This window comes from Rhyacophila brunnea, unplaced genomic scaffold, assembly GCF_057557595.1.
Source record: "Rhyacophila brunnea isolate RB1 unplaced genomic scaffold, BYU_Rbru_1.0 scaffold_18, whole genome shotgun sequence".
NCBI classification, from domain to species: Eukaryota; Metazoa; Arthropoda; class Insecta; order Trichoptera; family Rhyacophilidae; genus Rhyacophila; species Rhyacophila brunnea.
The window spans coordinates 24122835-24144268 of NW_028232837.1; the positions used below are offsets into that span (position 1 = coordinate 24122835).

General features: G+C 34.6%; 1 protein-coding gene across 4 annotated transcripts in view; it reads right to left on the reverse strand.

The window, feature by feature from the left end:
• Window positions 1–6017: 6017 nt before the first annotated feature.
• Moca-cyp (nuclear cyclophilin protein Moca-cyp) overlaps window positions 6018–21434 on the reverse strand; it is a 31444-nt gene continuing 16027 nt past the window's right edge. For 2 of the 4 annotated variants that reach the window (XM_085945440.1, XM_085945438.1), the window contains exons 14-20: window positions 19399–19687; window positions 18190–18447; window positions 15361–15666; window positions 14781–14837; window positions 12039–12348; window positions 10824–10914; window positions 6018–6343 (exon numbers count right to left, since the gene is read on the reverse strand). In XM_085945440.1, the coding sequence (XP_085801566.1) occupies window positions 6159–6343; window positions 10824–10914; window positions 12039–12348; window positions 14781–14837; window positions 15361–15666; window positions 18190–18447; window positions 19399–19687 (1496 nt within the window). In that variant the 3' untranslated portion in view covers window positions 6018–6158. Of the gene's footprint in view, window positions 6344–10823; window positions 10918–12038; window positions 12349–14780; window positions 14838–15360; window positions 15667–18189; window positions 18448–19398; window positions 19688–21434 lie in introns of all 4 variants that reach the window. The other 2 variants (XM_085945439.1, XM_085945437.1) reach the window with 1 other exon arrangement.

Below are 21434 nucleotides of genomic sequence, written 5' to 3' on the forward strand. Positions count from 1 at the left end.
CCGTTAAAATATATCATTTATTGCAACAATTAATACCGGCTAATTATAATTGTTACAATACGTGTTAATAATTTGATACAAACATACCCTAGTTAGAGGTTTTAGCGGACGAAAACAGCCTTTTGTATAGAATAGACCCGCTGAGATATCATAATAAGATACCTTTGAGTGGACATAGAAATTTGTTAACCAGCAGTTTGAATTTTTGTTTTATTTATATCTCTGTCCATTGAGGAAGGTCCACGAAGGGGGCCCGATATAATGTGACGGTGGGGTTCGGGGGGGGGGGGGGGGGGGTGGGGTTGTAGTCATAAAACCAAAAAAATATACCTATTCTAATTTTTAACAAAAAGGTGGTAAAAACTTAACTTAATTTAGCCGATACGGGTGAAATATTTTGTGACGAGAAGGGAATCAAAAATACTCAAAAATGTATCGTCTCTGTTCTGGCAGAACACACTAACTGGAGAATACTAGTTTTGAGTAATTTGACTTTGAAGTTGTTAAAATGTTTGAAATGATCTTTCATGTGAGTTTATTAAGTAATCGTAAAAAGGATGACTTTAAAATAAAGACTGTTTATTTATTAAGAAGGTTTCCAGACGGTAAAGTTTGAAATAAGGAACATTTTGGTATAACTAACTCAATATGTCATTTTTTCGAATTAGTGTCTTCTGCCAGAACAGTGACGGTATACATCAACATGTAGCCTTCTTTGCCATTAAGTGCAGCCTTTTGAATGAATCCATATTGTCATTTTTTTTAAATTGAAATTTCTTGAACATGGCCATAAGCGGCCTTTCAACATGCGGCTCTTGTGGTGCAGTGCGTAAGGTGCTGACCTTCCATCCGGGAGCTCCGGGTTCGATCTCAGTGAGGTCAAAATATATTAATTTACATAATCAAATATGTAAATTCCTCAAGCCTGGGAGTTTTGCCACTGTACTAATTGGGCTTCAAGAAAGAAATGAAAAAAATTTTAATTAAAAGGTTCTCCATCCCTGACATCGAAAATTTCGCTAAGATAAAATAAGACATTTCTGAAAGTAGTCTATTTCCAAAAAAAATCAAGCTTGCTACTGTACAGCAAGATCATCTTGGCTACGTGTTAAAACTAACAAGCTCCTCCTATTTAGTCGACAACAGCGACTTCCGGTTATTGCCTAAATCTTCTTGTTGGACAGTATAAGTAGATAGGTAGGTAGTTAAAGTTGTCCATAATATAGAAATAGGTACTGGAGAACATCGCTTTCACATTTTATTATCAAAGTGCTTAGAATAAACATGGATATATTCAGGGGTATTGATGCTCTTCAATTCAAAATATTTCTACTATAGATCCACTAGTATAAGTTCTCCGCTGTGTGAGGGCGCCACATGCAAATATTTGAGATATGATTCAATACACTTATACTGAGATGAACTACTCTATACAGTAGAATTAATTGAACTTTTTTATACCATTTTGAGATATGATTCAATACACTTATACTGAGATGAACTACTCTATACAGTAGAATTAGGATTAATTGAACTTTTTTATACCATTTTGAGATATGATTCAATACACTTATACTGAGATGAACTACTCTATACAGTAGAATTAGGATTAATTGAACTTTTTTATACCATTTTGAGATATGATTCAATACACTTATACTGAGATGAACTACTCTATACAGTAGAATTAGGATTAATTGAACTTTTTTATACCATCCTTTGACAAATTTTACCAGTATTTTGAATTTCAATAAAAAATAATCAAATTTTAAAATTCTGATCTTACAATATTATGGAAATGTTTATTGCAAACACAGAACAGATTAATAAGATAGAAATGTGAAAGCGAGTTGCCATGGACCAAGGTTTTGAAGCAGGGTACGCTCGGCCATAAAACCCAAGGATATTAAAACCTTATCACTGCCAGCCAATTTTTACTAGCTGGACACTTGTAGGCCAGCTATTTTCGGAATAAAATAAATCCCTTAAAAAATATGAAATAAGAACAGAATGATAAATATTTCTGAAAATTTACCAAATCAACATGTTTCTCGAGTGTATTGTGAATATTTTCACACTAAAATGATAAATATTGTTAGAAAATATACACAAACAGTTCATTCAAAAATTATGACGTTTACAAGAACCCCCCGCGTCTTAACTCGTTCATGGTCTGACGCGACATACATGCTTTGACGAGTTAACTCGGCTCTGGCAGTGATCAGGTTAAATATATGTTTTCCCTTTGATTGCGGTTTTTTTGTTCATAAATATAAAATCAAGATTTCACTGTACGTATGTGGTAATTTTTAATATTATTTTAATTGTACTTTCGATACATATTAAAATATGAAGTATCGATACTATTTACCGTCTTCAAAGATGTTGAAAAACCTTGTATGAAATTGAAGCAAAAAAAGGATCGCTGGTCCATTAAATAGTTTAAATACAAGTAACTTCACATTGGAAGTTAATTTGCAGAGATCTTCGGACTACTGCTATGACATTTATTTGTCAATTTGCAGGGTGTATAAAAAGACAATCTGCCACCATGCGTAGATGTAGATAAGCAGCCAATAATGCTACATTAATGCCATTCTTGATGTTCCTCAGAATTATATGATTCTACTGCTCAAGGGCCCTTTATTAAAATACTTGGTCAAATATTTGATTCTGACACCTGTGGATACTTAGGATGTGAGGCCCGATTAGGCCCAATCGCCCTAGGTCCGAACCTAAGCTTCAATATAAAATCATAACATGACCGGACGATTAATTTATACTATACACAAATTTATTATACTCAAATCTGGGGGAAAAAAAAACAAATGCAACTCAAGAGAAATTAAGTTTATTTTCAAAAGAACACATGCAAGAACAGATCATCGTAATACATGATTTGTTATAAAATATGTAAAACAACATAATACAGTACATAAAATGTTTTATAATTTCATTGATCACAATGCTACAATTGAGGTGCTGAGGATAGAAGTGCATCCACAAGGAGGTGTTATTTTCAAATGACATATTATAAGTACTATTCCACAACAAAATATTCATATTTTTAGTCTTCGAAGGAAGACAAATCTAGCCAAAACATTCGAAATATAGATTGTTATAATATGTACAATGAAAATAATAATGACATTTTTTAATAGACCATAATATGGGAATAAAATGCTTACATCTGTTACATGTTCGAGATCTGTTCCACGAGAAAAATACATGAAACTTAATTTTTAATTATATAATAATAGTTGTTAAATCCTCTCACCTCTTCATGTTTTGCGAACTCATGATATTATTTTTTGTTGTATTTTATGTCTAAGTATATTCTTGATAACGGTGTGAAAGCATACATATCTATCGATAATGACATAATATCTGTATGCGGGAGGTAAACTACGGTAAGGTCCAAATTTGGTCCAAAAGGTCCAAATGTTTAAAAAAACCTTTTCTATAGAGATGGAGCCTAAATATAAAATGCAGGTACATTTGCAGAGAACTTCACACTACTGCTTATGACATGTATTTGCCAAGTTGTAGGGTGTGTAAAAAGACAATCTGTCACGATGAGTAGATAAGCAGTTAATAAAAATACTACACTTCAGTACAGTACTCTCACTAATCCGCCGCACGATTATCCGACAACTACTATAATCCGCCGTTATTTTTACTATTTAAAAGCATAAAATCAAGCTCTTTAATTCGCCGGTATTCGTATGTCAAATTCAGTAGTCCGCCGCGTGCCATGTGAGCTGGAATTTTGATGGATGCAATAAGCAGAGAAGGGGACATTTCCAAAACTTTAAAAGAAATTAACATAAAAAACGTCGTATTTAACGTAGTTCAGGCATGGAACAATCTACCGGGACTTTGCTAGTACAAAATTCCCAATAAAAACTATTTTTACGAAATACCTGTTTTAATTTTGACTATATTTTGTATGTATAATCCGCCGCTTTTACTAATTGGACATTTGCCTGGTTTTTGGGGTGGCGACCTACTGAGAGAGTACTGTATTATCATTTAGTTGAAAAACCTCTAAAATTAATATAAAACCGTTTATAACTACAGTCGAGTAATTAATCACAATGAACATAAAATGGCAGCCATTGGGTGTGCTGGAAAATCGGTATGCCAACTGAGCGATGTTAATATTTGTGGAGTTTACCAACAAAACCATGCTTCATGCATTTGCTAAATAATTTCAAAAATGAAATAACAGAAATAAAGTATAAAACTCCTTCTATTTATAGTCCAAATCCTTTGGTTAATACGATGTTGAAATTAATTTTTTTGCTCATCATAATAACATGATAAATAATAGATGTAAAGAAATATATTAAAATGTATTTGGAGGTAAATTAAAAAAAAAGGTATTTAGCCTTTATCCAGAGTGGATCGACTCCAGTTGATAATGATCATGTCTGTACATAAAAATTATTCCACTTGAGGAGCTGAAAATTAAAAAAATTTAAATGCATGTCACCAAATTGAGTAAATTAATTTCAGAGTTATATTATCGGCAAATGAGAATTCTACATAACTATTGTAAACATTCTATAAATGAGGTCTTATTTTCGAATGATCTAGTACTACCATTTTGAGAAATAATATTAGTATCTATTTCTTTATGTGTATTTTAGTGTTTTTAGTATTTGAATGGTAGTACGTGTCAGACAAAAACATTAAAATTAGAGACGTTACTATGAAAACAATACCATTATATACACACATAAAGTCCGTATACATCAAATAACAGAAATAAAATAGGTACTTATGATTACTTTTTATACAAAGAATTACATGTTTGAATCCTTTACATACCATAGACAAGTACAGCGGAACCTCGATTTTACGTGCCCGGAAATACCATTTTTCAGTTATTTGAGTGAACTTTCTGCAGTCCTGTTATATTTTAGTAAATTTAATTCCTGGGTTTACGTCATTATTTCCCTCGATTTACCAAAATTCAAATTATTTGAATACATTCAATTCAATGCATGACATTATTGAAATGAACTCCAAAGGCGCATTCTATTTATATACAATACATCATGACTGGAGTGACCGAGACAGAGGTAATGTCATCACAATGTGATTATTTAAGTTTATTGTTTTGCAATGTTTTTTTATTTACGCCCCCATTCAAATAATGTCTCCGCAAAGAAAACATTGTCCATTCAAAATAAAAGAAACATTCTCGAAAAGAAAGAAAAAAATGAAAGAACACGTTGACGTAATATGCTCCAAACCAATTTGTATAAAAAAAAATCATTTTTATCTTTTCACTGCCAGTCAATTTTTACTAGGCGGATACTTGTGTAGGCCAGCTATTCTTGGAATAAAATAAATCCCTTAAAAAATATGAAATAGGAACAGAATGATAAATATTTGTTAAAACTTCTCAAATCAACATGTTTCTCGAGTTTATCGTGAATATTTTCACACTAAAATGATAAATATTGTTTAGAAAATATACACAAACAGTTTAATCAGAAGCTATGATGTTTACAAGAACGCACGAGTTAACTCGTCTATTGCCTGACGCGACATACATGCTTTGACGAGTTAACTCGGCTCTGGAAGTGATCAGGTTCCTTTGATTGCTATTTTTTTGTTCATCAACGTAAAATCGAGGTTTCGCTGTACGTATGTGGTAATTTTTAATATTATTTTAATTAATTAATTTATTGTACTGTATAAACAAATAGTAAGGTTATAAATAAGTATATCTTAAAATTCTCTATTTTAGTATCCGGATTCTTAAGCCGAGTACTCATTAGCGAGCCGTACTGTAACTCTTGCAGACACAGTAACTAGTATGGACGCCAAATAATTAGTTTACAAGCCTAATAAATAATTATTTTACATCTAGTGCCGGTTACCGTATCTGGAATGGTTACAGTTCACTCTTATTCATTTTCACTGGTTACACTTACTTACTAATGAGTACCCGGCTTTATTTATACATTGCAGTATTACTTGTGATGAATTGAAAAAGTACCGAATGCATACTAACCCAGAGACATACAAACAGACTTTAACCTGTAATTTTATTTTATTCCTGATTTTGATTTTCTACTGTAAGTATTTACTAATTATCTATACCAAATCTCTCATTGGCACACCAACGCATTAATTGGCTAGGATTAATCAGACGAAGAAGTAGACGAAGACCTCTTCTTCTTGTATTTGGTGTTTTGAGTTCTGGACTTGGAACTGGAGCTGCTGCTTCGATTCCTCTTGTCCTGCTTTTTCTTCTTTTTCTTGGAATCACCATTGCTTGAACTGGATGACGAGGAAGATCTCTTGCTTGTAGGTTTTATTTTAATACCTAAAAACAACAGAATTCATTATTGTATTTTAAACCGCTAATAAATTTTAATGTCTGTTTAATTTGATGAATCTATTTTGCTACACTGAGTTGACGGAAGGCAGTGGCGACGGTTGGAGGTAGGATGTTAAGATTCGAGATAAGTAGTGCACACAAAATTTTGTCAGTTATACTTATTTGTTTTTATTGAACTAAGAATACAATTTGCAGATGGTACAGTTTAGTTTTTAAAATTCAATTAAACCCTGCCTAAACCATACTATAATAGTTTATAGTATAGTCCAGGGGGAGGCAAACTGCGGCCCGCCGGGTTTTTTTTGCGGCCCGCCATTATTAATTGTACTTCTGATTACGAATAACTTTTTTATAATTTTTTAAAAAATATTGACAATAGATTAAAATTTGAAGAATTTCTTGTTTCGTAAATGTATTATCTCAGTACGTCTTCCTTGCGTCTCGTGTCACACTATGTAACCACTATTTTCTACGTTGAACATCGATTTCAATAGATATTGATAGTGTGCCGACAGAGCTACAACTTGAGATTATTGATCTGCAGTGTGACACTGATTTAAGAGAATTGCATCGTCGTGAAGAAATCTCCAAATTTTACAATGCCCTTAATTCAGACAATTTCGACCAACTTAACCCGGCCGGCGCCGATGTCACACACCTTGTACAAATCGGCCAAATTCGCAATGTGCATGTGTATAAATCGATGCCACCGCGTCCATATTTATCATACGGGACTGATTTTTTCACGTAAATTTGGCCTGATTTGTCCTTCTCCTGCCACCTATGACATATTTTAAAAGCATTGGTTCTAAATATAAAATAATCACCAAAGTTTCGAACCAATTCGTACGGCCAAGTTTTGCCGGTCGACAGAAATCAGTTTGAACTGCGCGCCGCGACTGCGCAGTATACGACAGACTTTCAACCGAGCGGGCCATTGCGCGGGATTGTATTTATCGCATACAAGTTGAATATTTACCGCAATCGTTGATAAATACTTTTTTTGCTGTCTGGTGTACTTATCACATTAAAACTGGCATGATTAACTATTGAACGTATGATTTTATTTTACCGCGATTTTTAAAATACTTTTTGTACTGTCTACCGTGTCCCATTTTAGTGAATGTGAAAATTAATACTGATATCAATAACTATTGTGTGTGAGTTTAATGGTTTCTGTGATTTGGCGTTCCCTAATACTGTAGTTAAACATTTTAAAAACATTTCATAGTTTTATAGTGCGTAAATATGGAGGAAGAAAATGTGCGTACTAATGAGGAATTGGACTCAGATTATGATATGTCGGAAGAGGAATTGGAACAGCATGAGACTGATCATGACGTCGACGATACGGACTCTGACGAGCCAATTGAATTTTTGCGGTCGTGGAGAACTGGCCCGTATATTCCAATAGTTCACGAATTCAATGATTGTCGATCTGGCGTGACATCGAACGACTTGAACGAATCCTCTCCCGAATGTCTTTTCTTTGAACATTTTTTGAATAAAAATATAATGTCGGAAATAGTGAACCAAACGAATACATTTTTTAACCATTCGTACAGTGCGGGAGACCTTGGACCGAAATCGCGATCACACAATTGGACAGACACGTCAGTGCCGGAGTTGTATACATTTTTTGCCGTATCAATGCTGATGACTCGAAATAAGCACACGTCGATAGAGGAACATTGGAGTACCGATCCTTACCTGCATGCAGACATTTTTGGGAAAATAATGGCTAGAAATCGATACCAACTTATTTTACAAATGCTTCATTTTTCTGATCCTAGTGTGACCGCCTCAAATGATAGACTAGCTAAAATTAGATTACTGTTAGAACACACAAGAACAATTTTTAGGGAAACGATGATACCGTATCAGAATCTTTGCATAGATGAGAGCATAATCGTGTTTAAGGGTAGATTAATTTTTAAACAATTCATTCCTTCCAAAAGACATCGATTTGGAATAAAAATGTTTGTGATGTGTGACGTAATGACAGGATATATTATTGACTTTATAATTTATTGTGGGGAAGGGACTGACATACAAGACAATGAAAATCTCGGTATTTCCGGTGCGGTAGTGACAACGCTAATGAAAGACTACATCGGGAAAGGTCACACCTTATGGTGTGATAACTGGTATTCGAGTCCGGCGCTTTTTAAATACCTTCACTCTCACAAAACGAATGCTTGCGGTACAGTGAGAAAAAATCGTAAAGATATGCCAGAGTTCAGCAAACTGAAAAAGGGAGATACCGAGTCTAAGTACAATAGTCCACTTTTGGCTCTGAAATGGCACGATAGGAGGGATGTTCACATGCTATCCACCCTCCACGATGCATCATTTGGACCAACGGGAAAAGTGAACTATAGAACTGGCGAAAACATCGAAAAACCAAAATGTGTTATAGATTATAACAAAAATATGGGTACGATAGATAAGTCCGACATGATGCTTAGCAACTTGTCGTGTATGAGAAAGTCGATCAAGTGGTATAAAAAGGTCGCATTCCACATGATCGACTTATATTTATTAAATGCTTTTTATTTATATAAATTTATTAAATGTGACAAAAAAACATTGGGCGATTTTCAACTCTGTGTAATAAAACAATTAGTGAACAAATATTGTGTGAGAATTTCAAATGCACCCCTGCCCAAGCCGACAGCGTCAACTAGCGATAATCCCGTACGATTATTGCCCAAAAGTGCAACGGGACATTTGCCAGAATACATTTTACCGACACAAAATACCGATAAGCCTAGAAGGAGATGTTTCGTATGCGGGAATTCTAAAAAAAATCCGAAAAAAACAAAACTCTCTCGCTATATGTGCCCAACGTGTGATGTTGCGTTATGTCTGTCACCTTGCTTTAAAATATATCACACGTCAAAAGAATTTTAAAATAGGTTTATTATTGTATTTGTTTTTTTTTTTTTAATATGTGAGTTTGTGTTAATTTATCAATAATATTCAATAAGTTAAGTGTTTGTGTAGTTTAAATATATTAAAAGGGTCCCCTTTATATTTGTTTACGACTCAACCCGAAGACATTAATATGTGATTTATCGATATGCACTTGAAAATTAGTAACACTTCAATTCGTGGGAACGTAATGCACAAGTGTCGAAATAGTACACACCGCGCAGAGCTCTAACTATTGGCTACAAAATGGCGTCTTACGGTGAGTTCTTTCAAATTTGGATAGCATTCGTTTGTTCGAGTGTTTCTGATATTATAACTGATTTATTACGGTTTTTTAGTGTGTCGAAATTATTTTAATGGTTTTGGGTTCTCGACTGGAGCTGTGACATATTTTTTATTGCTTTTTTTAGTATAGAACAAAGACGATAATGAAATTCATGCGTAGTTATGGTGCGTCATACGATTTTTGAGGCAGGTGCCGGGTTAAAGATTATGAAAGAAAAATGTTCGTTATTTTTGGATCAACCTATATGTGAACAAACATTTTCGATCATGAACCTCAATAAAAATTCTTTACGATCAAATATCTCCGATGCCCATTTATAAGCAGCTTTGAGAATATCAACTACAAAATTAACACCTGAATTTAAAAAAAGGTTAAAAAAGGTACATCAGTTTCATTCTTCTCATTAATTTTTTGTAATGTTTATTTTTCGTGATAATAAATAGTGTATATCTAAAAATGGTATTTTACTTGCGGCCCGCCGCTCATTTTTAATTCTTGAATTTGGCCCTCCATCCAAAAAGTTTGCCCCCCCCTGGTATAGTCTATCGACGATCCGACAAAAATAGTGCACACTTCTTCAGTCATACTTATTTGTTTTCGCTGAATTAAGAATATATATTACAGATAGTGTTAGTTAGGTTTTTTTTTAAATTCATTAAGCCCTGCCTTACCAAACCATAATCGATACAAATATTCTTCTATCTATAAATATCTAAAATGATGTATGATTTAATAGCACAATTTTGGATATTTTATAGATAAATGAATATTTTTTTTACTACTATTTACCATGTCTTGGATTAGGCAGAGTATAATTGGATTTTAAAAACTAACAAACACTATCTACATATTTTAGTATTAGTTCAATGAAAACAAATACTTTGACTGACAAAGTTTAGTGTGCACTATTTATGTCGGAGCCTACCTCCACCCTTCGCCACTGATGGAAGGAAATCGATGGGCCTAGAGATGAACATAAGCACTACAAAACTAATATTGCTATTTCAAAACTAATCAATTTGGAAGAGCAAAACCATCACCAAAGCGACTGAAATGTGTCTAGTAAGAACTCTTGTCTTATCAATAATTTATATCTCAGAGCAAAAAATGTAAATTTTGCTACAAATAAATGTGAAAAGACTTTGCAGTTTGATTATTAAAATCTATTTGCACAAATAAAATTTTTTCCTCAAAGTCTTCGAGTAATTATTGGCATATGTAAAATGTGAATGAAGAAATTCTTACCACGATCATCTTTATTAATGTCTTTTAGCTGGTCTCTTCCGACAATGGTAAATTCGTCATTTTTATTTTCAACAGACTCCTTAGCAGCCAACTGCTGAAAATAATAACAATTATATTAATTGCTAAAAGCCTTGTTACAAAAGAATCACTGACGCAGAATGGCATGCAGTTAATTTAATCACTACCCTTCGAATTCATCACAATTTAAACAACGTCCAATAGTTTGGGTATGGTACTTCTTGCACACGGGAAGAAATGGTACCTTACATTTTTTGTGGTGTTACTACATATTATAGTAGCTGGCATATTTTATAAAATAGAAACGTTTATAAAAATATTTTGGAATTAATTAGGGTGGCTAAACCGTGGCACATTGCATCTTTGCGCCTACATATTCTTTTGAAGTAGGCGCCATAACTGAATCCATCTTCATATTTTCAACACCTGAGTGCTTTCAGTTCAAGTCATACAGCCTTCTTACTCATCAGTTCGTCCCATTTTTTGACAGTTTACAATTGTAGGATGTGAACAGTATCTTGAAAAAATCAAGATATTGCAAGGGTCATTTGAAAGCCGTTTTTATGATATTGCTAAAGAAGAAAACACATGCTCCCATTTATAAGAAAATTTGCAAAAATTTATATATGTCGCTTTGGATATACATACAGATGTGAACAAGCATTTTCATCCAGGAAATTTATTAAAAGCAAAATAAGGATGCGAATAACTAATTCAAATTTGAAGAATTCTCTGCTGCTCTCAGTAACAAATTTAACACCAAACATTGAAAGACTAGCGAAATCCAAACGCTCAAAAGCTCCCAGTGCTGCATCCCACTCGGAGCTCTCTCTCTCTCATTGTATCCAACAACTGTGGTCCATTGTTATCTTCACTAAACAAAACTCTCCGGCAGCTGTAGCACCATCAGCGGGGTCCACGACATCATTTCTGACTATTGTAGATTGGTTGCTCCAATAAACATATGTTTTTTGAAGTGGCATAAATTAATTAATTTAATTGCATGATTGAATTATTCCTTTTCCTCCCCTAAGCGAAGCAGATCCTACCCCTATCCCTATTTTCCAACCCCAACCGTGAACGTAAGAAAGTAGAAAAGGTGCTTGAGTTGTATGGCGCATCTGAACTCGTCTGTGAAAAAAATTGGTGCATGGTATGCAAAAGGTTGGCCACCCTTGAATTAGACTAATATCTTACCGATGCCTCCGCCTTACGCCTCTCACTCTCGGCGATTTCAATCTCCATCTTCTTCTTGAGCACCAACAACTGCTCCGCTCGCTTTAACTTCTTCTGCAGTTCCACTTCAAGCTGCTTCTCTGCTTTATCCTTTGACTTCCCATCAGAAGACGACGACGAAGAAGACGAATAAGATCTTCTGGTGGACCGTTTCTTGTTGTCTCTCGGAGAGGATTGTCTCTTGCGGCTGTTGGATCGGGAACGGTTGCGGGATCGGCGGCGCCCCGGGGAGCGATTGTCTCGGCCGCCTTTTCTCAATGGTAACGGTGATCTACAAAAATTCCATATTAAAAACATTCGATAAACATATTTATTATAACGCATTGTAGACATTTACAGTAAATCTAAATAAGAATATATCACAGTAATGTTCTACAGAAAATAGACAGAACCTTCCATTTTTTTTTTGCTTTCCTATCTTGTGGAAACTGACCACGATATACTTGAACACTTCAGACCAATAGAGTACTAACAAAAAAAATAGTTTTTTTAGAAGAATTTTGTATGTGGACCCACCCCATGTTTACATTGTGTTAATTCAGAGCCGCCTAAAAATATTTCAAGTCCGTAGAACTAAATCTTGAAGTGAAATAAATAATTATAAACAGGGGCGGCTCTACCTTAAAGCTTTGTAGAGATCATCCCCACATCCATATCAAATGTCAACCATGTCAAAAATACATAGATATTTTTATTATTGGACATAATATACCTACTTCATTACATGATTAAATGAACTACTTATTTAATTATTTATTTAATCCATTTAAACCCGTCACTATTTTATAGATATTTATTATTATACAAATAAAAAAGCAATGATTGTAAATTATGTAATAACATAATGATGATTACGCGGTTTTAAAATAAGTAATTAAATTAAATACGCTCTATTTCACGGTGACACCTATGTACAAATTAAGAAAGCTATGGCGTCTATTTTTCGCTGACCAGGGAATGACTCGGTCCCATCCCGTCACTGCCGTACAAATCTCGTTCCACAAAGGATGCGAACGCATACTGTGGAGCGATTCAAATAACCCCTAGGTAAGTAAAAAAAGCTCGCTGTATGTTGTTGTTCAAACCCGATAATGGTGTCTATACTAATTATTATTAATTAGGTTAATATTTTTAAACACGTTTTGTAGATAAGATAAATAACGACTCAGTTAATCATATTATGTATTATTTATTCTAAAAACTACACATTTCCCAATTGATTACATAATGTAAAACATGAGACAGTAGGTGGGTGTATAATTAATAACTAAACCCCACTAACTAGAAAGTCGTCGAACCGCCACTGATTATAAAAGATAGCAAGGAGTGTCTTTCTCAAAATGAGACTCCTTAACGATTGAGATCAAAACTTAGATCTGAGACTGCATATGGTTCGCTGTTATGTACTCTCAATCCTTTTTTGTGGTATGGAAGTATTTACACTAAATCAGATGTCACGGAGACTTGAATTTTTCAAGATGAGACTGTACAGACGCGTTCTCAAAATTTCTTGGACTGAACGAATGACAAATGTCGACATTCTCAAATGATTGGGAAAGGATCGAGAAGTTCTGTGTAGTATCAAAACTGGAAAACAACACAGTACTTCTGCCACATTACAGGAGGACGAAAGTACAGCATTCCCCAGCTTGTTATCCCAGGAAAAGTAAATGTAGCAGATAACGACGGCCGCATTTCGTGGCTTAAGAACCTCCATGATCGGTGCGAGTGCAGCTTCACCAAACTGTTCCGGGTAGCAGAGATGATAAAGCAAAGATTGCGCCGATGGTGGCCGATTTCCGTTAAGGGATGGCATGATAAGAACAAATAACATAGATTAACACAATGCACTCTACTCTCCCTTTCTGTCACGATTTGGGAATTGTGAGTGTTCAGTTTTAGGTTTTGAAAATTAGTTATTACCATTGTTCTGAAGATGAGTTTACTTTAAAGACTGAAACAGGCGTCAACATAAATATGTAACTCAAATATCGGAGAATTATTGCTTTGTAATGTAAAACCACGTAAAAGCCTCAATTAATAATTGAGGCGTCTAATTACAAAAAGCGACAAGTCCACAATTCGATATTTGCGGGAAACAACGTTTTTATGTTTCAGCCTTCAATCATTTGTTTTAACGTAAGATTATTTTTTCCGTTGTATTCTATGACGAAATTAGAACCAAATGGCAATTTGTTTCAGCCGATAAACTCTTAAATGTAATAAAATTGGACGTAGCGCTACTTGTACCTCACTTTTTAATTTATTTCGCATAAGGCACATATTTCCGCGGCACTGTCATGAGTTTACCAGATGCTACAACATGGGAGACGCCATTTACAATATTGAACGTTCCCCGTTGGTTGACTTAAATACGAGCGAAATTAACCAAGCTTTAAATAATATGAAACACGGAGTCGGCGCTTTTTGTAATAAATCGAGACTTAAAATATTTTTTTTCATAGGGTTTTGTCACGTTTTGGAATTTATAGATCAATACGTATTGTGTAAAATTATACAAAGAATACGTACATATTTTTTTCTCGATTTTGACCAAATGTGGACTTATTGCTTTTTGGAATTAGACGCCTCAATTGTTGAACGTATTCAATAAAGAATGTCAAATTCTTAAATCTTGTGTTAATTCTATTCGATTCGAAAAAAATAAATAAAGAAATGAAGACAAATAGTTACTAATCAGACCTCATTCTGTCCCTTGGGCTGCGATTTCTGACATCTCTATTGCGGGAAGTTGACCTTCTGAAAATTGATAATACAATTATTTTATTATTGTAATTCAGAACTGATGAATGTTAGCCACTTGCTCAAATTATTAGGTCCACACTCCGGTTCCAAAAACATATTGAAAAACAACATGTGGATTTTTGCCAGATAAGGGACCAACAACATTATAAGCCTGATGCGTAGCCGTTCAGCCATAAAGAAGATAATCTGTTGATAAAACCTCTACTCTGTGGAGGCCCATAATATGATCTTACGATCAAACATTGTAAAAAAATAAAATCTGAACCCCTAAATGCTTTTGTGCTAATGTATAATGCAAATTATACATTAGTATAGCCTCAGTCAACCATTTGATGTCCACCAAGACTGTCAGTAGTCCGGCTGTGGCACTAAATTGCAAGATCCGAAGGTAGTGTTAGTTAATGCTTAACTTGGAATGCAATGCGGTAACATGTATACAGTAAATTGAGTAAATGAAGATTTTCGATTATGTACCATTTGTATTTATAGTATTTGAATGAATGTATGTGTTAGGAACCTATTGGGCCTCCGATCCCTGGACCGACTCCTTCCGTTACGAGACCTGCTCCTCCGTTTCCTCTCTTCAGATGTCTGGCGAGATCTTCTCGGAGGACTCTTCCTGGCTCTATCATCGGGGCTTCGGTTCCTCTTCAAATCGACAAGAGAAGATTTAGGTTTGTCATCAATTTTGTTAGATGCTTTGGAAAGCTCCCTGGATTGCCGTGAGCCGCGTTCTTTAGATGCTGGATGGTCGCGTCTACTGTCAGATCTGTTGAATCTCCTTTCGTCTTGTGGGCGACGGCGTTCGTCGCGTTTTGACCTGCTGAAGATTAAGAAAACAATATAATGTGATTGATTATTGCTAACTCTAAGGCTGGTGTTAGATGAAGCCACATGGGAGGCGCCGCGCGGATCGCACCAATTCCTTTTCATTGTCACTTGTTCACGACTCGGGTAGGGTAAATAAAGCTTGAATGTCAGGCTTCATTGCAGAGTTGTATACAAAACATCAAAAAGCATTCACTTCCAGTCTCATCTGTGATCGAGGATCAGTGTGGTAACATAATAGTCATAAAACATTGCTGCAATAGCAAAAGTGCGATTTTTTGTACAGCCAACAAATGGACAGTAAATATTATAAAATCTGAAAGGGCAATGTTTTTGTTATAATATGTTAAGGCTATAACCTCAGTTGAGGCATGGTCTAAAAAGATCGTGGTTAGGCGATGCGCGGATTGCGGGTTGCGGGTGCAAAACGACGTATGCCGAACGAAATATAATTTGTCATATAAATCCAACATGCGTCCATTTAATGTTCTATTACTAACAATAATAAATATTCATTGACATGTTTTCTTTTTCAAGTAAATGGGTAACGTTTTTAGTCATCTTTACACGATTTAAGAATTAATACCCCTGTCGCCATCACAAAACAAATTGACGTATTCACACCTCGACGTTCGCTCTCAGAATGCCAGCGAGTCCAAAATTTCGTAGCGCCTATAGTTGAAAATTATTTGCCGTTTCACTGATGTATCTTCTTAATATGTAATATAAATGAGTTGCCTAGAGTCATAAGTCAGATATTCCAAAAATCGAGTTTTGAGATAATCGCAAAAAACCACCAGAGCACTGTTTTTTGTAATTAAAAGAAAAGTATTGAACTCCCTTGAATATTAACGAGTGAGTGAGTGAGTCGATTTACATTATTTTTTAAAAATATATATAAAACTCCTAAGGCTGAAGACACACTATGTACAAGTACTCGATAAGAAATAGAGCAGTCTCTGAATGGTTAGAAAGGCCTTGATGACAGAACTCACATTATTCATTGAAAAATATGAGTTATGACACCAACAGTGAACTTTGTTAACGATTTTCACATGGTTTAATCTTTTCCACGCGGACGGTACACCTGTTGTACACTAATTAATTGGCCATTCAATATAATTAGCATGTTATTTAAATGCGGAAATTAAAAAGTAATTAAAAGCTCCGCAGTCAACAAGTTAAAGTGACTGATGGCCAACTATTTTTATTTATATAGATTAATGCCTTTAGAATCACTCGGTTATGTTAATACAAATAAGATGACTATTATATTTCATTATTCTTAATTTCTTTTCACATTTTCTGAAATGGGGGGTGAGTGGGTTGCAATGGTTGGCACCTGGGCGGCAACCACCCACGGGTTACGTGTAAATTGTAAGTATTAAATTTCGCCGTAACACAGTTTACCGTGAGATGTCATAATGAAAAACGATGACCGCATTGCAATGAGATAAAATATGACGTGATGTTCGTGGAGCGTTGCAGACAGTAATGTTTCAATTTAATAAGATTCAATAAGAACATTAATTCGATATTGATTGATATCAAATATCTGATAATATCGCTGTCATTATTATAATAACATACATAATTTGAAGACACTTCTGAAAAATATATAACCACTAAAAAATATCTTTTTGAAAAAATATAGACACCCAGCAAGTTCGAACTTGTGCCCCTTGGGGAAAAATAAATAGTTGAATAAAAATGTTAAAAAGAAAAAATATATAATACCGTCACTGTACAGGCCAAGTAGCGTAACCCTCAAATATCAAATTGTTCAGGAAGTGAAAAAAACTGTGGGCATTGGATTTACTTATTATTTTATTTAATACTTATTTATTATTTTATATATATTATTTTATTACAAATTGAGTGGCTTACTCTGTACGTACCTTGTGGCTTACGTTTAGAGAGGGTTACAGCATTTGGCTGGAATATTTTTTGTCAAGTTACAAATGGCTTAAAAAATAGTTTTGAATTATTTTGATATAAAATAATTTTTTGGGATTTATGATACTTGGCCAGTTCGTGTAAGAGTGTGCAATAAGTCCATTACCATCAAAATGTCACCTTGGTGAAAAGTGAGGGTTACGCTACTGTACAGTGTACAGTGACGATACTTACGAGGATCTATCAGTATTTTATATAAGTAACTAGCTGAAGTACCCGACTTCGCACAGGGTCGCTTCGTGGTTATATTTATCTTAGATATTTAAAAAAAATAATAAGAGGTAAATATTTTTTTAATATTAAAATATTTTACTTACCTAGGTACCTATTTTCTTCTGTCTTTCCATTGTATTTCGGTGGTTTTCATTAAATATTTTTTAAGTGTTTCATTTTGACATGAATTTGATCTCAATGCTGTACGACCACCAGTTTCCGATACAACATCTCATGGAAAAGGACTGTTTTCACTATTTTCGTTAAAATATCTTGGCAAACAATTTTTCTTGTTAACTCAAAGAAAATAAAATTCATGACGCATGATACAATTTCAAAATGAACTTACTTGTCACGATCTCCGGACATTTGTCCCTTAAAATTATCCCTGGACCTCTCCCTTGTGTTGGCGGCATCCTTTGCCTCGTTGTCTTTCTTCATCTTCTCGTTGGTTTCCTTCTTGAGCTTTAACTCGATGACGTCTTTGTCTATTTGGTTCTTCAGCAGCTTGAAGGGATCGTAAACCTTGGTTGAGGTTTCTGCCTTCTCCGTGTTTTCATTCTTTTGGCGGCTATCATGCTTCTGGTGTTTGGAAAATGCAATATCCCTGCAAATAATTCATCAGAATAGATTGTCAATTTAAAATGATCATTTGGTCACTGCAATATTTTATGACAATGAAATTCATGATTTTACTGAATCCATAAAGGGGCCCATAAACGAGCATCAAAAATTGCAGATTGCCGATGCAATTGCCAAAAAATGTTGCAACTATTGTCCAGTTGCTGGGCAATGTATGACCCGACGTCAGTGTCGGGCAAGTGAGGCGGATGTATTTTTTGCGTATATTATGTGACTTGAGATAAAGCAACAACAGCCGACAATGAAATTTCTGCACCATATAAATAATCACATAAACAAATCCAAAATGAATGAAGGATTTGGACCGGGTCCTACTTAAACAAACGTGAAACAATAAGTAATATAAGCCAGGAATTAGTTATTGATAATTATTTATTTAAAAACTTTAAAAGAATGTCAAAATTTGACGTTTGTGCAGCTTTGATAGTTGGATTTTCATATTAGGATCATTATATAGTTTGGCTTCGACGTTTCATAGCTCCGGACGTAAATAAACCTCAGTAATAACACCATAATAATATTAATAACGACACGGTGAAAATTTATAACAATGTATTGTGAAATCGGCTGTCACTAATGTTTTTATTGTTGCTAGGGGTGAGGTCAAACAGAGACGCGCATATGGAGCAGAGCGAGAATAAAATAGATTTATCTAGCTAGCAATTACTGCCATATTTTCGATTGCGTTCGATATTCGATATATCGACCAACCATACTGCCAGAAAGCAAAGGCAATAGATGGAAAGTTTTGGCAATGTAGACGACTATTTTCATATTTGCCGTAAAAAGTTGCTCGTTTATGGTAGGTAATTTATGATATAAAAAAATCGAAAAACAGTAAAAAGAAATATAGGAATTTTGGTCTGAAAAGATTGTGCATGTTATATTAAAATGATATTATGTATCCGATACATACCTATCTGACAGCAAATCATCGTTTGTCTTCGGCTCGACTCCAAATGCCATGGCCATGAATTGCGACTTATGAACAGCCTTCTCCGACATATCCTCATTGCCCCCTTCCTCATGTTTATGGTGATGCTTCTCCTTGCCTCTGTGGCTTCTCTCTTTGGCAGGTTCTTCATTACTTCTGTCACGACGGTGTTTCTTGTCACTCTTGTGGTTTTTGGACTTCTTGTCTTTGGAAGTTTTCTTCTCTTTGATCTTGACAGGCGATGAATCGTGCTGGGTGGTGCTATCAGGTTCTACACAAATACACAGATTGCTCCAACATTGGTTTATAAAACATAGAAAACAATGCTAACAAAAATTTTGAGACAGATGTGCACACATAGGCAAGGGAGTTTAATCTATTTTTTTTATACTAATTTTGATTTTTGTTCCCTATATTCCCTGCGAGTTGTCAAATATCGAATGGCTAGCAGCAGCTAGTAGTAACACAATATTTGTTTTACTGCATGACATGACTAATAAAATTGTAGGTTTTGTTGATATGTCTGACGTGTCAATATAAAATTCTTGTGTTCGGCTAATTACCAACTAGATGTGCGCTGGTTCGGCTTTATCTGTTTGTGTTCAGTCTTATCCGCTTGGGTTTGTCAGCACGAACATAATCTAATTTGACCGACATGTCTACCAACCTAAATTTTCACTGTATTACAAATTAGATATAGCCGCCGACAACAGTTTAGTGCAGGGGGGGCAAAGTTTTCAGATGAAGGGCCAAATTCAGGAATTCAAAATGACCGACGGGCTGCCCTAAGTAAAATACCATTTTTATATGTACACTATTTATTAACCCTTTCTAAGCGTTACGAATCCCGACTTAGTACAACAGTGCGCGTTGTGATTTCAAGCATCAATAAATCGTAATAAATGTCAGTCAAACATACACAAATAGAGTAGTAAAAAATCGGAGTCAAGTTCAAAAATGATTATGACAGAACCTAATATTTTATGTGACTCTAAAAATAAACATTCGTCGCCTAAATCTGATAAGAAATCACGAACAAGACTTCTTCATTGAAAAAATGCCAGCTTACTCGAGCGGCGCCATGACACTTACGAAATGGTGCTGGACTAATGCGTCGATGACAGATTAACAAGTGTAAGAACAGTTCAGTATTCTTATAGTCTACCGGCTACCATTTCGACAAATATGTCACACACATAATGAATAATAATATGGTTTATGACTTTTATGAGCATTTTTGTTGAGTGTGTTGAAAAAATATCAGTCATAAATAACTCATTTTTATAGCATCCAGGACATCTCAAACTGTGTAACTTTTGTTTGAACTCGCATACACATTGCAGCACTGCAGGCCGAGTATAAATAAATCATCCTTGAGAACTACTGGCTATTTGAGAGTGATGTACTTACCACCAGTGCCTGGTTTGTACCTACCATTGACCCCGAACTGAATGGAATCGAATGACACATAGTTTATATAACAAAATGGTTTATTTTTCGAATACCTATTACAATTCGTAAAATATTAAATTTCAAACACTTTTTGCACTTCTAAATGCTTTATAGTCACCACAATTTTATTTTCAAGTTCATTTGTTTTTTTTTTATTATATTACTTCAATAACCTGGTACTAGAATAGGTAATCTCTTATTTTATTATAATGACGTGATAGTAAGTAACTCGAGTTATTTTCGACTATAAATATAAGAAGAATTCTACATAAAAAAAATAGTAGTCATGAATCAAACCCTTTTGAATAGTATTACGAAAAAAATAATTCTCAAGTGTCTGTCTCACACCAGCAGACGATGATTTGCCGCGCAGTGTATAAAAATTCAGTAGCGCGGGACCTGGTGTTTGCGTAATACGACAATTTCCGCATTTATGCGGGAACGGGCGTCTGAGTGTTCGTGTCTTTTCTTTATAAATGGCTGATAACTAGGGTAAATAAATAATTTTTGTCTGTTTCACCTAATACTATAACCAGAAAATAGTATTTAAAAATGTTAATCAATGA